Here is a 16,004-nt window from a genome sequence, read left to right as displayed (position 1 = left end):
ATGCACTTTTTTAGACAGGCCTCAAATCACATTCTCATTTGACGGAGTTTCCATCCCTGACAAAAGGTTCACCTGTCCTAAGGTTTCAAGGGGCACTACTTCAAACAAATTCTGGGTTATCTAAATTATTTTAAGCTATTTTTCTTAGGATAATGTGTGAATGAATATAACTCAGAGCGGCCAACTCTCCTTGACTCTGTAGGAACTTCCTTCAAAATAATAAACCATTAATGTCCATGTATTGATGAAAAAGCTTGAAAATTGCCCTGATTATGGTAACTTGTTCACTTTTATATTGATTGTAAAACAAGTGGCTAGCTAAAATGTCGTCCAGCGCACATTTAATCTCTCGGCCAGAGATGGATATCTCTAATTCATCACTGTATTCTAACCTCATGTTGATTTGACATGCACAGATTTCACAACACTCCTGATTCTCTTTTATTTCCCTATGTTGGTTTCTGCAGTTGGCTTAGTGACACTACATCTCTCAATGAAACAAAAATAAAAAATAAAAACAAATCAATTTTTGGGATAAATTTTACGGATGAATGTTTCTAGAATTTATAAAAATGTAATTGGTTAAAAAAAAAAAAAAAAAAAAAAAAAAAATTGTTATTTAAATGGGAACCAGCCGAAATACATGTTGTAAATGACATTGCATTTTTGGCTGGTAACCTTTCATCTTCTCAAGACGTAAGGCTCTTGAGTGACAGGTGTCACTAGACCAATAAATCCCTGACCCTCACTCCCCCTTTCTCTCTAACTACACTCTCACTTAATGTTGTTTTGTATGCACAGACTGTACTGCCATCCATCAAGTTGGAACGGACTCAGTCATTGGACAGTCAAAAGGTTGGACTCCTTTAGCCACACCCATAATTTGCATAAATTTGCATTTATAAGTGTTTTGCTTTAATAGACACTTTAATGTTGCTTTAAAAAAAATGCCTTGCTTTTAAAACAGAGCTGTAGTTTCAAGCTGTAAGCTTCACTGCATGGTTTGATTTTATAATTAGTATAATTATTCATTGCAAAACATTTGCTAAGATGTCTTTGGAAGAAGCGAGTGCTTATCTTTTTCCTTGAAATTCAAATCACTGCAGAAGCTGTTTTCAAAACACTCTTTTTTTTCACTCCATTTTGTTATTTTCATTTTTCAAACTGTTTTCGCACCTCTTGCATCGCACACTTGATAACATCTCTGTAATTTTTCTACTAGACAATTTCTAGCCACCTTGCTGCATACAAAGTCTATCTTAAATTTGTATTCATGTATTCGTCGAGGAAGGAAATAACTTAATTTCCTTCTGTGACAATGCAACCCCATGCTACACTCTTATTCATATTATTCACTCTTAAAGAGTGAACTGGAAACCGTCTACGATGTTTGTAGAAAGTGCCTGGTTTATTTAATTAGGTAGTCTTTGAGTGGGTGTTCAAAATGCCAAGAGGTTTCTCAAGTCGCCCACCTTCTCCAAGTTGTTTGTGGATCCAGCTCACAATCACAACTTTACATTCCCACTTCTCTCTTGTGCATTGAGTTGAGCATGAGGATTAAGAAGGGGGATTATCTCAGACAACTGACAGAGGGATTAGTGGCAGATCCCCTTGCCTGTTGCTGTCTTTTCATCCCACTGCCCCCTCAATGTGCGTGTGCGTGTATGCGTACCGGTTGACAAAAGTCTTTTTGAATCTGGGTAAGGTTTGCTTAGCACGACCCATAGACTGGCTGGATTTTATAGTGAACGGAATGGCGTGAGTTTCACTGTGTGTTTATGTCGCTGATGTAAAGCAGATGCGCTATGTGATGAAAAAGCAGAAATACATGTACATGAATGCATACTGCGTCGTGGTGGCTGTTTGTTGAACGTCAACGGAGTACATAGACATGCAGAAGGCATGGTTCTTATACGGCGGCGGTGTGAGTGCATTTGTTTTTGTTCTTGTTTGGATTGGTGTTTGGGGGGATGGTTGAAGTACAGGTGAATCTGTGGAGGCACCTGTGTGAATAGAATAGCTCATCAAATTATGTACAGACTGTCTGATGTGTATGGTTAATACAGTACTGTCGTTATACATTAGGCAAGGTGTGTTAGTTGTGCTTGTACATGTACATTACATGCCTTAATGTACACAGACATGCAACTTTTCCTTGGATCAGCTGATTTCTCCTTTTGTTAAATCTCAGTTTTACCATTAACAATGAAAAAAATACTACACAAATCAGTGGAAGTTTGTAATTTCCTCTTATTTGGTTAAGTTACAGTTGCATGCCTGTGTACAATACCTACACATAAAAACTCCAAACTAGAGCACAAAATATGTGTACAGATAAACTACATTTACATGTACGTATGTCTGGTTTCATTCTTAAGATGAGAAACTTGAGTGTTTGTGTACGCTGTTTTTACAACTAACTTTAGATTCATGTCGCAGTACAATCCCCATTTAGATTTGCATTTGTTTCCATTTTTATAAAATACATTATTGCCAAATGTCTAGTTTCATTCTCAAGTTGTGAAATGGGAATCTTTTTGTAGGTTTTTCTTACAACTTGCTCTAGCTTCAGATTACAAATTTCCATTTAGATTTGCTTTCACTTTACAAAATACATCATTGTCAAATGTTGTATCCCTCCTGTCACTTGTTCAACATTTTTGAATGAAAGAAATATGTTTACATGACTTTGCTCTTTGACAGCTTGTAACAGCAATGTCATGATGAGTGCATGTCAATTAAATATTTATTATTTTGCACAATATATTAACCGTCATAAAGACTCTGTATTCGCCTAATTAGTACTGACATCAGCAGTAGGTGGGTCACAGTCAACATGAGTGTAGACACACCCAGAAACAACCGACTGTCATTTTCAATTTCAAGTTATTGAAATCACAATCTCAAACTCGATGTTTTAATGTTTTAAAACTTGTACAAATCATGTAATTCAACCTACTGGCTGTGAGAATGATTTTTATTTTAATACACCATTTCAAATCAAATAGAATCAAATCAGCTCTAAACTTTTGTCTAGTTGGTAAGACACTGCTCTAGAATTGCTAAGGTCATGGTTAAAATCCCACCCGAGTAATATGCCTGTGAGTATACAGTGTTAACACACATCGCTGTATGTAATGGGTAAAACCAAAATTAATATTCTTTATCCCTGATGCAAATTTTCATCTATTAAACTTTTGTTGTTGTGATTGTTTTAGAAACACGGCAAGAAGACCATGGAGGAATTACCGACACTGCTGAGCGGGATTGAAGGCCCCGGTGGTCGTCTTCCGGTCATTGCGAGCTACAGCGATCGTAGCTCCATCCACAGTAGCATGTCAAGTAGTTTCTCCGATCTGTGCCAAGGAAGCAACAGTGAGAACCCAGACCTGGACCTGACGGGGCTGGTGGAGAGCACCGTGGACTCAGACGATGAGGACACTGTCAGTGAATCAGCATCGGTGAGTCTTAGTGCTATTCACACCACAGCAATTTTACTGGGGTCCCTTGCTTAATTTGAAGTGTGGTTGTAAAATATTGTAAAAATTTAGGACAAGATATTGATACCTCACCATGCAATGCCTCAAATCCTATATAGAAGGTTAGCATCGTTATTTCCGTTGAGGAGAGCATTATTTGCGCTTCATCACCCTTTTGCTTACGTACGCTCTTCAGACTGTTCACAATGGACGACATCTTTCCGCCTGACCCCAATTTATATCATGTAGTTGTGAAGCTTTGGTGCATGCAATCCTGAATGTCAAGGTAGTTGTGGATGTTTGGTTCATCACTGGCGACCTACATTAGTTTTAAAAACTGTCACTTCAAGACGCAAGATTGGTTAACATAGAAACCACACCAAGGACGGATTTGGAACTTGTGCTAATACAATTCTTTCACATGTCAACCGATCTATAGCGACTGATCATTGGCATTGGGTTTAAGAGGAATTTGGAGGATATAGGAGCGTTGTGGAATGAGCCAAGATTTGAGCCCACCTTCTGAAATTCAACAAAAGTCTTTTCAAATGTGAACTTCAAGAAGTATGTCAACTGAAAGTTGAGGTGAATGTAGTCACCCCACTTCCCTGAATGACTCCCCAGCTCTGACTTGATTTTGTTATGATTGCTTGGTACCCTAATTCATAGGGGAGGGGGTGGGGGGATAACCGGATGTTGCCCAGGGTTGCCGCCCAGGGTTGCCTTTTAGTACCCTCATTCATTGGGGTTTCCCAGGACTGCCTTGTACCCTTATTCATGGAGAGCTGGGAGGGGGGGGGGGTAAATTGGCTGAACACTCCCAGTGCTCCTGGATTCAGAGGAAGTGTACTCATACAATTTAACCCAAAAGACATTTGACAAACTGAGTCAACCTCCCTTTTGATTTGATGTTTCTCCTGAATTTTATTCCTCCCGTGACAAAATTTTGAATAGGTAACAAACAACATGTCTTCTTTGCTCTGTTTATCTCATTCAGTTGCGCTCACACCCACTTGCAGTCGCAGCAAAAACATGAAATAAACTAATTTAAGTTGTGCAAATTTAATAAATATAATTAAATAAATTAGTACTGATGTTTCTTAGCTAGAAACATAGGAAATCAAATAAGATTCATAAAGACAATCGTCCCGGAGGGGGTTAGTAATGAATAACTCAATTAAAACTTGTCAATTTGTTTTCTCCAATCTCCGTCCAATTAAACAATGTCTTTAAAATGAGCTTCATTAACCCGATAACTGATCTGCGCTGTAAGCAGACTGTACACCGTCATCTTTTCTGACAATCCAATTCTCGTCTGGTCTATTTCTCTGTGAGTTAATTTGTCACATTCATTAATTTCTGGCTCAGTTTAACCGCTGAAATTAGCAACTGATTAGAGCGGCTGGAAAATGAAGGTTTCCTTCAATACAGTTACCGGTTTAAGGGAAACTGCATATATCTATATATTCAATTGAGATACCTAGGATTAGGAATGGTAATTATCTACCAAAAACAAATTGTTAATTTTAAATCTGACAGTTCACTAATAATGGAGGTCATGCAGTATCAATCCTTTACAGAGTTATTTCCACCTGAAAGCTTTTTTGTGACCCCCTTTTTTTCTCACATTTGAAAAATAATAACAATGTAGTCTTATGAAGAGCACGTATCCACAAATAAGATGCTCAAGGAGCTTAAACAAGGGGAGACACTTTTTAAGACGGGTTTTTAAAGATTTTATGATTTAGGAAGCTGATTTGTTTACATTGGTGTAGCACCTTATAAAGTTTACAAGGTGCTGCTGCGAAGGAACCAACAGCATTACGCCCATCCAAAATACGAAGCAATAAGGGTTACAAGTGTCATGAACCCACAGCATTACACCCATTCAAAATACGAAGCAATAAGGGTTACAAGTGTCATGACCAGGACTCGAACCCAAACTCTGTGAAACTTGGGCAACCTCAGGAATGGCAACAAGCAGTAAAGTAGGTGCACCTTTAATGCTTAAAAACAATAAATCTCCTTCAACTTGGCATTGCTGTTGCCTAGTCATCATTCATGGTGGGGGTTTGACATCCCCCCGGGGGCTCGATGAAGTCCCCCCTCCTTTAAGAACACCAAGACCCTGTCTCCAACTCTTCTATTAACACGGAAGTTACCAAAGGAACTACTTACTTCCTGTGAAAATTGGCTTGGGGAGGGGGGGGGGGGGGGAGACTTTGATATGATGATAAGTTACGGATGGTGGGTCACCCGTGGAAAGCTTGAATCCTTGCACTTGAACCTCAGCAATGCTTCCCACTGTGCGACCATCTGGGAGTGAGAGACGACGTTGAACATTGTTTTGACAATGCGGTGTTTTTAGCGGTGATTTGTATAGCTTTTGCTACGGTGCCGTGGTGGAGTGAAGGAATCGAGATGGAATTGGATATACTTACTGGGTGGTGTTGGCATCATACGAGTGAAGACTCCATGGCAAGTATTGAGATATGTCAGTTTTGTCTGAATGTGTAGAGGGGGGCTCTTCGGTGCAAAGGAAAGGGGAGTGGGCGAGGGTACTTTGTCAGCGAGCATTGCTCACCTGTTTGCCGGTATGAGTTGTGGTGCACCGGCAAAAGTTGAGATGTAGAACAAATGTATGTTCATTAGAAACCTTATGGTCTCTCTAAGTCTGGAAGTCCTGGCAGGCCTTGAGTTTTGTTTCTTGAAGAGGCAAAGCAATTTACCTCTGGTAAGGGGCTTTTAAAAACTTTAACTTCTATTGGAGCTTTGCAAAGGACACCAGAGCAACAGCACATGGCACCATGGCAATTTTGAGGCCTATCTTGGTTTTTGTGTGCAAATGTCACTACCAGAGCTTTGATACTGCACAGAGATTAGATAATGGGTAAACAGAGACCCTGGGGTGGATTTCACAAAGAGTTAGGACTAGTCTTATCTCGAGTTAGGACTAGTTACTCGTCCTAACTTAGGACTCTCCATGCAGTTTGTATATCTCCTAGGACTAGTCCTAAGTTAGGACTAGACCTAGCTTTTTGTGAAATCGACCCAAGGGCTCATTGTGAATCAAGGCCTACATGTACACGTAGTACAGTTATTATGTGAAACAGATAATGCAAATTTTGCACATGCATGTTGAAAATTCCAAAGAGGCACCGAGGCCAATGTCAGGTCTGTTTTTCCTTGTACATAAAACTGATAAAGCAGAAACGATTTTATATGTCTCCAGTTTTTACATAATTGAGAGTTTGTTTGAATGTGCATAGTCATCGGAAGCAGTAGCCATGGCAACATTTAAAACCTTCTGTAAAAAATAAAAAGGGTGAAGTAAGTTGTGATTCCATGCCGTCTGCATCGGCAGTATTTACACAATACTGTTTGCCGTGTGTGGGAGACGCTGACAGCAGCTTTGCCTCTCAAGATGAGGTTTTTTTTTATCGTCGTTCGTTGCATCCCTTGTGGATGCCTGCGTGAGATTCCCTCCGAAACATGAGAAAGGATTTGGGATTAGCAAAGAAAGTGGGTAATCCTGCTGGATGGAGTGATATTTAACCTAGTTCCCAAGACGTTTCTCTGATGGAGTAAGATGTTAAGCCTTTGGCAAAGGAAACGACTGTCTTTTACAGCAGATTTTATGTCTGTTTTTTTATTTTGCCTGAGAAGATTGATTTGATGATGTGAGATGGAATCATAGTTTGTTAATGTCTTTAAAGGCTAAGTACAGTTTTAATGGCTTGGCGTTTCGACCCTAAGAGAGTCTTTCTCAAAGACTTCTTTAAAGATCATTTAAAGCGAGAGATGAGAGGTTTTTATGATGTGATGGGCGTTCACACCAATAACCTAAATACATCTTACATGTAGGTTTGGTTACTATTTACTAATTTCTAAAAAACTGACGAGGATGGACAGAGGTGATATATCAAACTTTTGAAGTCGGCTTGGTGTAGAAAATCATTTTTTTTTTTTTTCCCCCCATATTCAAATAGATTCTGCCCTTGATCTACATTCTCTAGTGCTGAGGACACTGTTCCTAAGATTTTAAACTCAAGGGATACCAACAGGCAGAAATGCCATCATTTGTCAATCCTCTTAATATTGGATCCTAGTTTCAGACTCTCATCCCTGCAGGGTATATTGTTGTTTAGTTCAGGGAGTACAAACCATCTAGAATTCTGCGTTCTACCAATAAGTCTCTTTTGACTACTCCCATTATTAAAAACCAAGTCATATGGTTCCCGCTCTTTCTAATCTTGCTTCTGTTTAGTTATGGAAAAAATTACCAGAAGTTGTCAAAAAGGTCAAAGGAGTACGTAGGTGGCAACATGCCCCTGGTGGCAGTTTATTTAAGTCGATAGTCTAAATCAGATAAAAGTAGCCATCACCTTTTAGGGTGGCTGTCCGCCCTTAAGCTGTAAGGCTATCTCTCGTAAAAGAAAAAGTCAATTCTTCTTCGTGTAATGTTCAAGTCTTCATTGTACCGTTCCTATTTTTTCTTTCCAGACTCTTGTTGTCCGAGATCTCGTACGAGACTGCCTTGAAAAGGACCCCATGGACAGAACAGAAGATGACATTGGTAAGTTACCATGACAACGTGGAATTAATTCACATTCTATGTTTAAATGAATATTTTTGAAGTACATTGCAATTGCTTTATAACATTTTGTAATTTTGTCTATAACCAAATTTTTTAAACCTCATGGTTTGAAATATTTTTTGTTCAAATCAATGTGTTCACCAAAATTTATGGCAGTTTTGGGTGCTAATTTTCTCGTACAATCTTGATTTTTAAATTGTTTAATAAAAGAAATCAGACAAAGTTAAAAGAAAATAGAGAAGTCTTTCTGATTTTCCCTCTAAAAAACAAATTTACAACTTGCATTTTTTATTGCAGAAATCTTGTTGGATTTTATGCGCCACCTACCAGCGTTTGCTAACATGACAATGTCAGTGCGTCGGGCGCTGTGTGCAGTCATGGTGTTCGCTGTTGTAGCTAAAGCTGGGACTATTGTCATGAAGAACGGCGAGGAGGTAAGGAAGTCAGGGAACTAGACAGACACAGACTGCTTTATAGTTTGAACTGGTATGAATAAACAGGGGCCAGACTATTTGTTCCTACAACTAGTTTGATGTATAGCCCCTTTTCGAAACCATGGCTTAGGTTTTGGCTTTTAGGCTTTGTCTATTTTCAGGTTGATAACTGAAAATATATTCTGATTCTTAGCATCTAGATGGGTAATTACCAACCCTGTTGGTTTATTAAACACATCAAGGCTTAACATTAACAGTTCACTCCTGGGTGAAGGGAATCACTTCATGGTTAAGTGTTTAGCAGAATGAGTGGAGCACTGGAGGAACTAGTTCTGAAGAAACAGCCTGAGTTTATAAGAATAATTCATGAGAAATATGACAGAAAGGAAACTCTAATCAACATTATGCACACATCCCAAAATACTTATTCATCTTCACTTGTTTTTTTGTATTTTATGGCAAACAGATTTTCAAAGCTGTATTGTTCTATTTATGGTAGGGATGTAAGTTGTTTTTGAGTGGGCAGGTTGTGTTGTTGAGAGGAAAGCCAAATGCTGTTTCAACACCATACATGAGTCAGATCTCTTTCAGCATGTGACTTATACCTTGGGGCATAAGACATGAACTAAAGCACACAGTCTTAAAGGAGCATTCAGCGTTTATTAAAAATGGGGGGAATGTTTGGGCACTAGGAGGGAGTGGACATATCATGTGAATTTTCATTGTTTATGTTATTCTGAGCATGCGCATACTTTCAAGATCGTTGGATTTAGTGTTGGATTTAGTCTGCTGCCAACTAGGCTCAAATGATAAAGCCTGTAAGCACACAAAAACTTGCTAAGCACAGAAGAGTATTGCTTAGCAGCCAAAATTACATTTAGCTTACATTGTTGTCGTTGGTTTTAATCCTGCTCCAGTAAATTTTTCTTAGCTCGACTCAAAATTATTTAGAATAACTTTCTAACCCGCATGATTTGCCAGTAGTTTTTTATTTATTTACAGAATTTAGGAAAGTACTGAATATACAGTGCTTAAAACACATTGGTGTAAGGGTAAAAAAAAAAGTTAGATTTTGTTAATCCGATGCCAAAAAAATGAAATAAATAGACATCTATTCAAACTTTTGTATGATTTTTAATCTTTTTTTTTTTTTTTTTTTTTTTTTTTTTTTTGGTGGGGTTGGGGATTTGTTTCAAAGATAGAATTTGAACATGGGGCAGTGCATCATCATCATCATCCTGCCCTATCCTGTATATTGTTTGTCAAGTGTAGCCCAAGACTTGATTATCGTTTCCTTCTTTGTACCCCAGCTGGATTCATGGTCCGTGATTCTCAACGGTCACGTTGAAGTGACTAAACCTGATGAGAGCGTGGATCAACTTCATCTAGGAGACAGGTAGGAAACGTCTGCTTGTAACTCTACATTCACTGTCGTCAAATCAACTGAGAATTGCTCATCTTCACTTTGAATCTTATGATGTGCAGGGCTTGAATTTAGGAGAAAAATCCTGAACATCCGATAAATCTACTCCGCGGTAGTAGAATATAGAAAGAAAGTTCTCTAAGAACTAACTCTACCTGGCAAGTAGATACACACATGGTGTTACCGCAAACCAAATATATATTAATACCCCACCATGCAATGCCTCAAATCCTATATGGTTGATGTAGTTCTTAGCTATCAATGATACCTGTTGATACCATGGATAGAATAGCATGCCAGTCTGTTGGTTAGTACATACCTATTATAAATGGTACCAGTGTGGACTCCCCTATGAATGGAAGCAATTATGGTTTGATTACAAAAGATCCGTTCACAACTGGAAATGTAATCTAAAAGGGCAAGGACAAAATGACCCCGATATTGCAATTTCTTTTGCAGATCTATATATGATTGATGTTTTTTTATATATATTTTTGATCAAATACAGAAATACGGAAAGAAAACACGTCCAAGGTGGTTACTATGTTGTGTATTTGTATTACCTGTGGAATATATAATACTACAATGTGCTGCACTTGGAATAAATCCTTTTTCACTAATAAATAGCTCGGGGCTTCAGGTGATGAGTTGTGTGGGGTAGATCAACCGTGGTTTTCTTTTACCTTCAGTTGCAGCCATTTATATTCCTCAATTGTCAAGCTTGTCTCGCCCAAGGTCACACGCACACACACAAGCTTCATCCTCCACATTCCCAAAGCCATCAAAAACACAACTCTGATCCCTGGACCATTTTGGTGGGAGCGAATATACCAGGACTTGAATCGTGGTCTTGAAACATGACTTCCAATTTAATGAGACGCTTTTTTCTGTCTGCTCTCTCGTGGGTAGTTTTGGAGTGAAAGCGACCCTGGAGACACAGTTCCATGTGGGTGTGATGAGAACCACGATAGACGATTGCCAGTTTGTTTGTATCGCTCAGGATCACTACTACAGGATCTTAACGCAGGGTAGGTACTGGTATTAAGGCAGGGTTACCCTTCACTTGGTGCGTGACTAGCCAGCTTGACTAGTTAGCTTGTTGTTTCATTGGTTCATCAGATTTATCAGAGATAACTTGTGTTTTAACTATTTTCAATGTAAGGGCTTTTCGCCATTTTAATTATGTCTTGTTTTGTCTGTTTGAGTTGAATGTTTTTCTCCATCCTGTCATTGGCGCTTGCGCTTTTAGATGTGCTGAAATAAAATTAAAATAAAATAAACAAATATTTCACAGGTTAGCAAGCAATTTATGCTGTGAGCCGGAATCTGAATTGGTGGCTACGACTCCGGCTACAACTGTTGCTAAGAGTGTTGCTAAGGATTTCCTATAAATCAACACATGATGAAACCATGATCCAGCCAGAGCCATAGCCAACGTTTGGATATAGCCTTATCCTTGCTTCATGATGTTGTAATTCGGATATTCTTCACTCTTTGTTTTCTTTCATCATTGTATGAGCATGGATTTAGTGCTGTTTAAAAGGAGTTTTCATTGTCGTCTTATTATTAGGTGAAGAGAATATACGTCGGATTGAAGAGAATGGCATGACAGTCATGGTTACAGAACACAGGGTACTAGACGACAGGAGACAGGGACATATCTTAATTAAGGTGAGAGAGATGAAGTGGATTTGTGACCATCTAAGACATTGTGTGAAGCCAAAAATAAATTAGCGTGACAATTTTTTCCAGCATCTGTAACCTACCAATAAAAGATTTCAGATTAATCCAGGTTAACTGAATAGATATTAACTTATTTTAGATTATTGACTTTAGGTTAAGTGATGTCAGATTCACTTTCATTTAACTGATTTCGGATGAACTGATTGCTGATTTTATTTTGACTGATTTTAGATCACATTCGAATTACTGATTTTTGATTACTGGTTTCAGGTTATTTGATTTCAGGTTACTGATTTAATATTACTGAATCTTTACTTTTCGATTTTTGATGTGTAATGCCTGTTGTAGCTCTAAATTTCTGGTTCACTCTATCCAGGGTACACCAGAGAGACTTATTTCCAACCTAATGGAGGACCACTCCCCTGTTGACCCAACGTACGTTGAAGATTTCCTCTTGAGTTACCGTTCCTATCTACCAAGTCCTCATCAAGTATGCGACAGTCTCTTGCACTGGTTCCAAGATGTCAACCTTCGAGACAAGGTAGGGCTGGCCCTCTGTTGAGAATTTAGAACTCCGACTTGAAATGAGTTGGGCAGAAAATGTTGTGGTCATCGCAAAACATAGATATTGATTGTGGATTTTTGCACAGCCATAATCAAGGGGTAAACATTCCGTTGACCATTTTATTAACAGCAGTTTGTGAACCACTGATGTAGTAATTATCTCAATGTTATTTCACTGTTTCAGTGATGAATAAAAGGTGCTTGAGTTTGTCAAATACATGTACAAGATCTGCAAAGAGTTACTCAACATTTATCTGTTTTTCATTTAGTGTTTTTGTATCAGAAAGTGTATCCAGTTTAAAATTGTTATCATTATAAATTTTTCCTTTGATTGTTTCAGGTTATACGCGTGTTACTTCTATGGGTTAATAATTACTACAGCGACTTTGAGAAATCACCAGATATGATCGAATTCCTGGAGACGTTTGAAGACTGTTTAGAAAAAGAGGTGAGTATTGTCTCATGAAAAGTGTCATCACAAACAGCCGATTTATCCTAACTTCTAAGCATTCTTGCCCACATCTTACTCTCCTATGCCACTCCACACCTAATTATTTGGACTAAGCAGGCCTCAAGATAACTCACAGTAATTGAATTGCAATGGTGCCCTGTGGTTTTGCTGTGGTGCCCTTTGCAAAGTTCCAATACAAATTTACATTTTCCTCATGAAGAGGAAAAATGCTGTGCCCCTCAAATCTTGCTCTAGTTAATTTTTCATTGTTTAACTCCAAATTATTTCAAATTTTCCATGTCAGTTTCCCTTGTGGGTTTGTAACTTATTGTTAATTTATTTACACATTTTCTGTTTGATTGTTTGCTTGTTTCAGGCAATGACAGGACAGTTAAGGTTACTTCACATAGCAGGAGCAGCAAGGGCTAAAAGGAGGACAGTGGTGTTGGTAAGTCAGTGTAATTGTTTGCGGGAAAAAGGCTGCTCAATCCAAACTGAATGATATTTTGCCAGAGCTTTTTATTCATGTAAAGTTGCTACGACTGTGTTATACCATTGCTTTGGCTCCGTCTTAGGCACTGTATTGAAAGTGCATCTTTTTCAATCTGCTGGAGCAATAGCCAAAGTCCTTTGAATTAAGGAGTATTTTTTGCCAATCTTCTACTTATCCAGGCGCGGTCAGATCGAGACTCAAAGCTTTCCTTCTCAATCGTCGGGGGTTGGGAGAAGAAAATGGGCATCTTCATCTCCAAGGTAGAGAGGGGCTCCAAGGCGCAGATAGTCGGCCTTCGTAAGGGCGACCAGCTTCTTGAAGTAAATGGGTTCAGCTTTGAGCACGTCACACGCTCCAAAGCCTTGGAGATTCTAAAAGGGACTACTCACCTCAGTATTACCGTCAAGTACAACACACTCGGTGAGTGAAAAGCTGAGGAAGTGGTTTTCAAGTTTTCCACATTCAAGTAATTTTAAAGGTTTTAAGTTTATGGCTCGATTTCACATAGCACGAAGATTCGTCTAAAGATGACTTGTCAGTATTACCATCATGATTTGTATTGTGACATCACACTTTGCTTTGCAGCTACGATTGATTTGCAGTTAAGATCAACCTTAGCTCTTTGTGAAATCGGCCAATTGTTGCCATTGTTGATCCAAGAAAATTTGAAAGCATTGAACAAACTGCGCAAAAAGATTAAGACTAACTGGATTAGAAGTGAAACTTGGCTGTATATAGTTTTGTTTCTTGTTAGCTGGTTTTTTGGTGAACTTTTGTTTCTGCCACAATTTGTAAAGTTTGGATGTGGGTGGAATTAAAAAGATAAATTAATCAAACAACAAGAACACTTTTTCATAATCAACTCTTTTTAAAACTATTGCAGCTTTTCGAGACCTAATTGCATCTCAGGACGGCCGTACTAACTGGGGCCGTCTACCGAGCACCGAGATCCAACTCCTCCAAGCCGACCCCCGAGCGAGGCTAACCATCCCCGACCTCGCCCTGACCACGCCCTTCTCTGGGATGTCACCGGAGATCAAGGAGAAGACAAAACATGAGAAGCGAGGAGGATTCGCGACGTTGGGACACAAGACCAAACTCAGAAAGGCCATGGCTAAACTCAGTATTCTACCAAATAAAACAGCAGCAAGGTTGGTACATTGGGTTGGGTTTCTTTTCCTCTGCATATTGGGCTTCCAAATCTGATGCGTACAGTTCAGAAACTCCGGGTTCAAAGCTCTCCATTATTTGCAAACATTATTTGCAAATTCAAAGACTAACACTATCTTAATAGATTTTAGTTTTTGCGTCAGGAATATAAATTGTTTTCTACCCTTACACCAAAATGCCTCTAGCCACCGGGCTAGCTCATTGGTATAGTGGTATGTAAGACATCTTCTCTAGCAATGCAAAGGTCGAGGTTCCGATCCCACCGGTGGATTTTTTTTCACAGAACTCGGGGGAAAGTACAGAGTATACAGTGCTCATACTTGTCGGTGTAAGGGTAGAGAAAAGTTTATTATAATATCTTTATTCTCTTGAAGACGATCAAAGACTGCTGTTTGAAACAGCGAGACAATCTCAAGTCCAGTTATCCTTAGAATCATTCAAATTATTACCATCCTTTAGTTATAAAAGACAGACCAGTTTGAGATGTCCAGTTTAGTCTGGCTCCTATACAAGGTGTGGGTGGTTAGCTTGATTGGGTGGTCCAATAACCAGACAATCATTGCTGCCATCTCAGAAGCGATTTCCTCTTCACGTTCATGTTTCAGGACGCAAGATGATTCATCGACTCTCATGAGATGTTCCAAGTCTGGCAGTATCAGCGGTAGCACGCCGTACTTAAGCAACAGCAACCCCGATCTGACATCCATCGCGGCGATCCCCATGTACGAGTCATCGACGTACGTCGGTGGAAACGACTACCCTGAGCACGTCTTGAAGATCTACAGGGCGGATCAGTCTTGCAAGTACTTCCTGGTGCATAAAGTGAGTTGACGTGACATGAGGTTTTCAATTTAAAGGGAAGTTGCAGAATTACATCATGAAACTGAAATCCTAAGATCTTCAAGATGGTACCAAAATGTTAACCCTTGAAAAAAAACCTGAGAATCAAAGACTTTTTGCTTCCTCCCACCTATTCTTTTGAGGAGCCATACGGACACTTAAATGAAGAACAACTTTCAACTTCATTACAAGGTGGAAACATTGCAGCCTGTTAGATGTTTTTCAACTTAGCCACCTAAAAAATAAATTATGTTAGATGGTTTCAGATTGAGGTGTTTTTAATGAAGACTTTGTATTTGTTTCCCCTCGTGATCAGGAGACAACTGCTCTAGAGGTAGTGATGCTAGCCATGAGAGAGTACGGTCTAACAGACGCAGCCAACTCCGGAACTTACTCCCTCTGTGAGGTAACCGTTGCCCCTGGTGGTATGGTCAAACAGAGAAGGCTGCCAGATCATCAGAGCGACATCGCAAGCCGTCTCAGTCTTTGCGGGAGGTTATTCCTTAGGAACAACATGGCCTCTGAGACACTCATGCCGGATGAGGTCGCTGTGGTGAGTTTGAAAAACAAAACAAGATGAGTCGGTTTTGCCGTAGGCTTTGTCTACAGCTCTAAAGCCAAATGCTTTTAAAGTGAAACAAAAGTCATCATGTCTGGTTTTGCATGGAGGTGTTCAGCAATAATGAATAGGAAAATAGAATTAGCTGTTGAGAAAACAAAACCAACCACAATGCTGTTGAGAAAACAAAACCAACCACAATGACCTATGGTATAAATTCCAAAATGAGTTAATGGCCTGATGTTTCGGCCCTTTTGCAGCCTTCGAGAAAGACTCTGCTTGTGTTGAAATGTCAGGCCATTAACTAAATT

The 16,004-nt window shown here is 39.2% G+C and overlaps 1 protein-coding gene across 6 annotated transcripts in view; it reads left to right on the top strand.

The window, feature by feature from the left end:
• LOC139952820 (rap guanine nucleotide exchange factor 2-like) overlaps positions 1-16,004 on the top strand; it is a 57,192-nt gene that overhangs the window by 28,133 nt on the left and 13,055 nt on the right. For 4 of the 6 annotated variants that reach the window (XM_071952060.1, XM_071952062.1, XM_071952059.1 and 1 more), the window contains 14 exons: positions 802-855; positions 3,219-3,461; positions 7,983-8,055; positions 8,374-8,510; positions 9,821-9,906; positions 10,843-10,961; positions 11,504-11,604; positions 11,993-12,157; positions 12,521-12,628; positions 13,008-13,079; positions 13,304-13,544; positions 14,008-14,275; positions 14,900-15,116; positions 15,451-15,687. In XM_071952060.1, the coding sequence (XP_071808161.1) occupies positions 802-855; positions 3,219-3,461; positions 7,983-8,055; positions 8,374-8,510; positions 9,821-9,906; positions 10,843-10,961; positions 11,504-11,604; positions 11,993-12,157; positions 12,521-12,628; positions 13,008-13,079; positions 13,304-13,544; positions 14,008-14,275; positions 14,900-15,116; positions 15,451-15,687 (2,121 nt within the window). Of the gene's footprint in view, positions 1-801; positions 856-1,800; positions 1,925-3,218; positions 3,462-7,982; positions 8,056-8,373; positions 8,511-9,820; positions 9,907-10,842; positions 10,962-11,503; positions 11,605-11,992; positions 12,158-12,520; positions 12,629-13,007; positions 13,080-13,303; positions 13,545-14,007; positions 14,276-14,899; positions 15,117-15,450; positions 15,688-16,004 lie in introns of those variants that run through there. The other 2 variants (XM_071952064.1, XM_071952061.1) reach the window with 2 other exon arrangements.

This window comes from Asterias amurensis, chromosome 21 (genome assembly GCF_032118995.1).
Source record: "Asterias amurensis chromosome 21, ASM3211899v1".
Taxonomy (NCBI): domain Eukaryota; kingdom Metazoa; phylum Echinodermata; class Asteroidea; order Forcipulatida; family Asteriidae; genus Asterias; species Asterias amurensis.
Note: the sequence above shows the minus strand (reverse complement) of the source record. Positions and strands in the feature narration are given on the sequence as shown.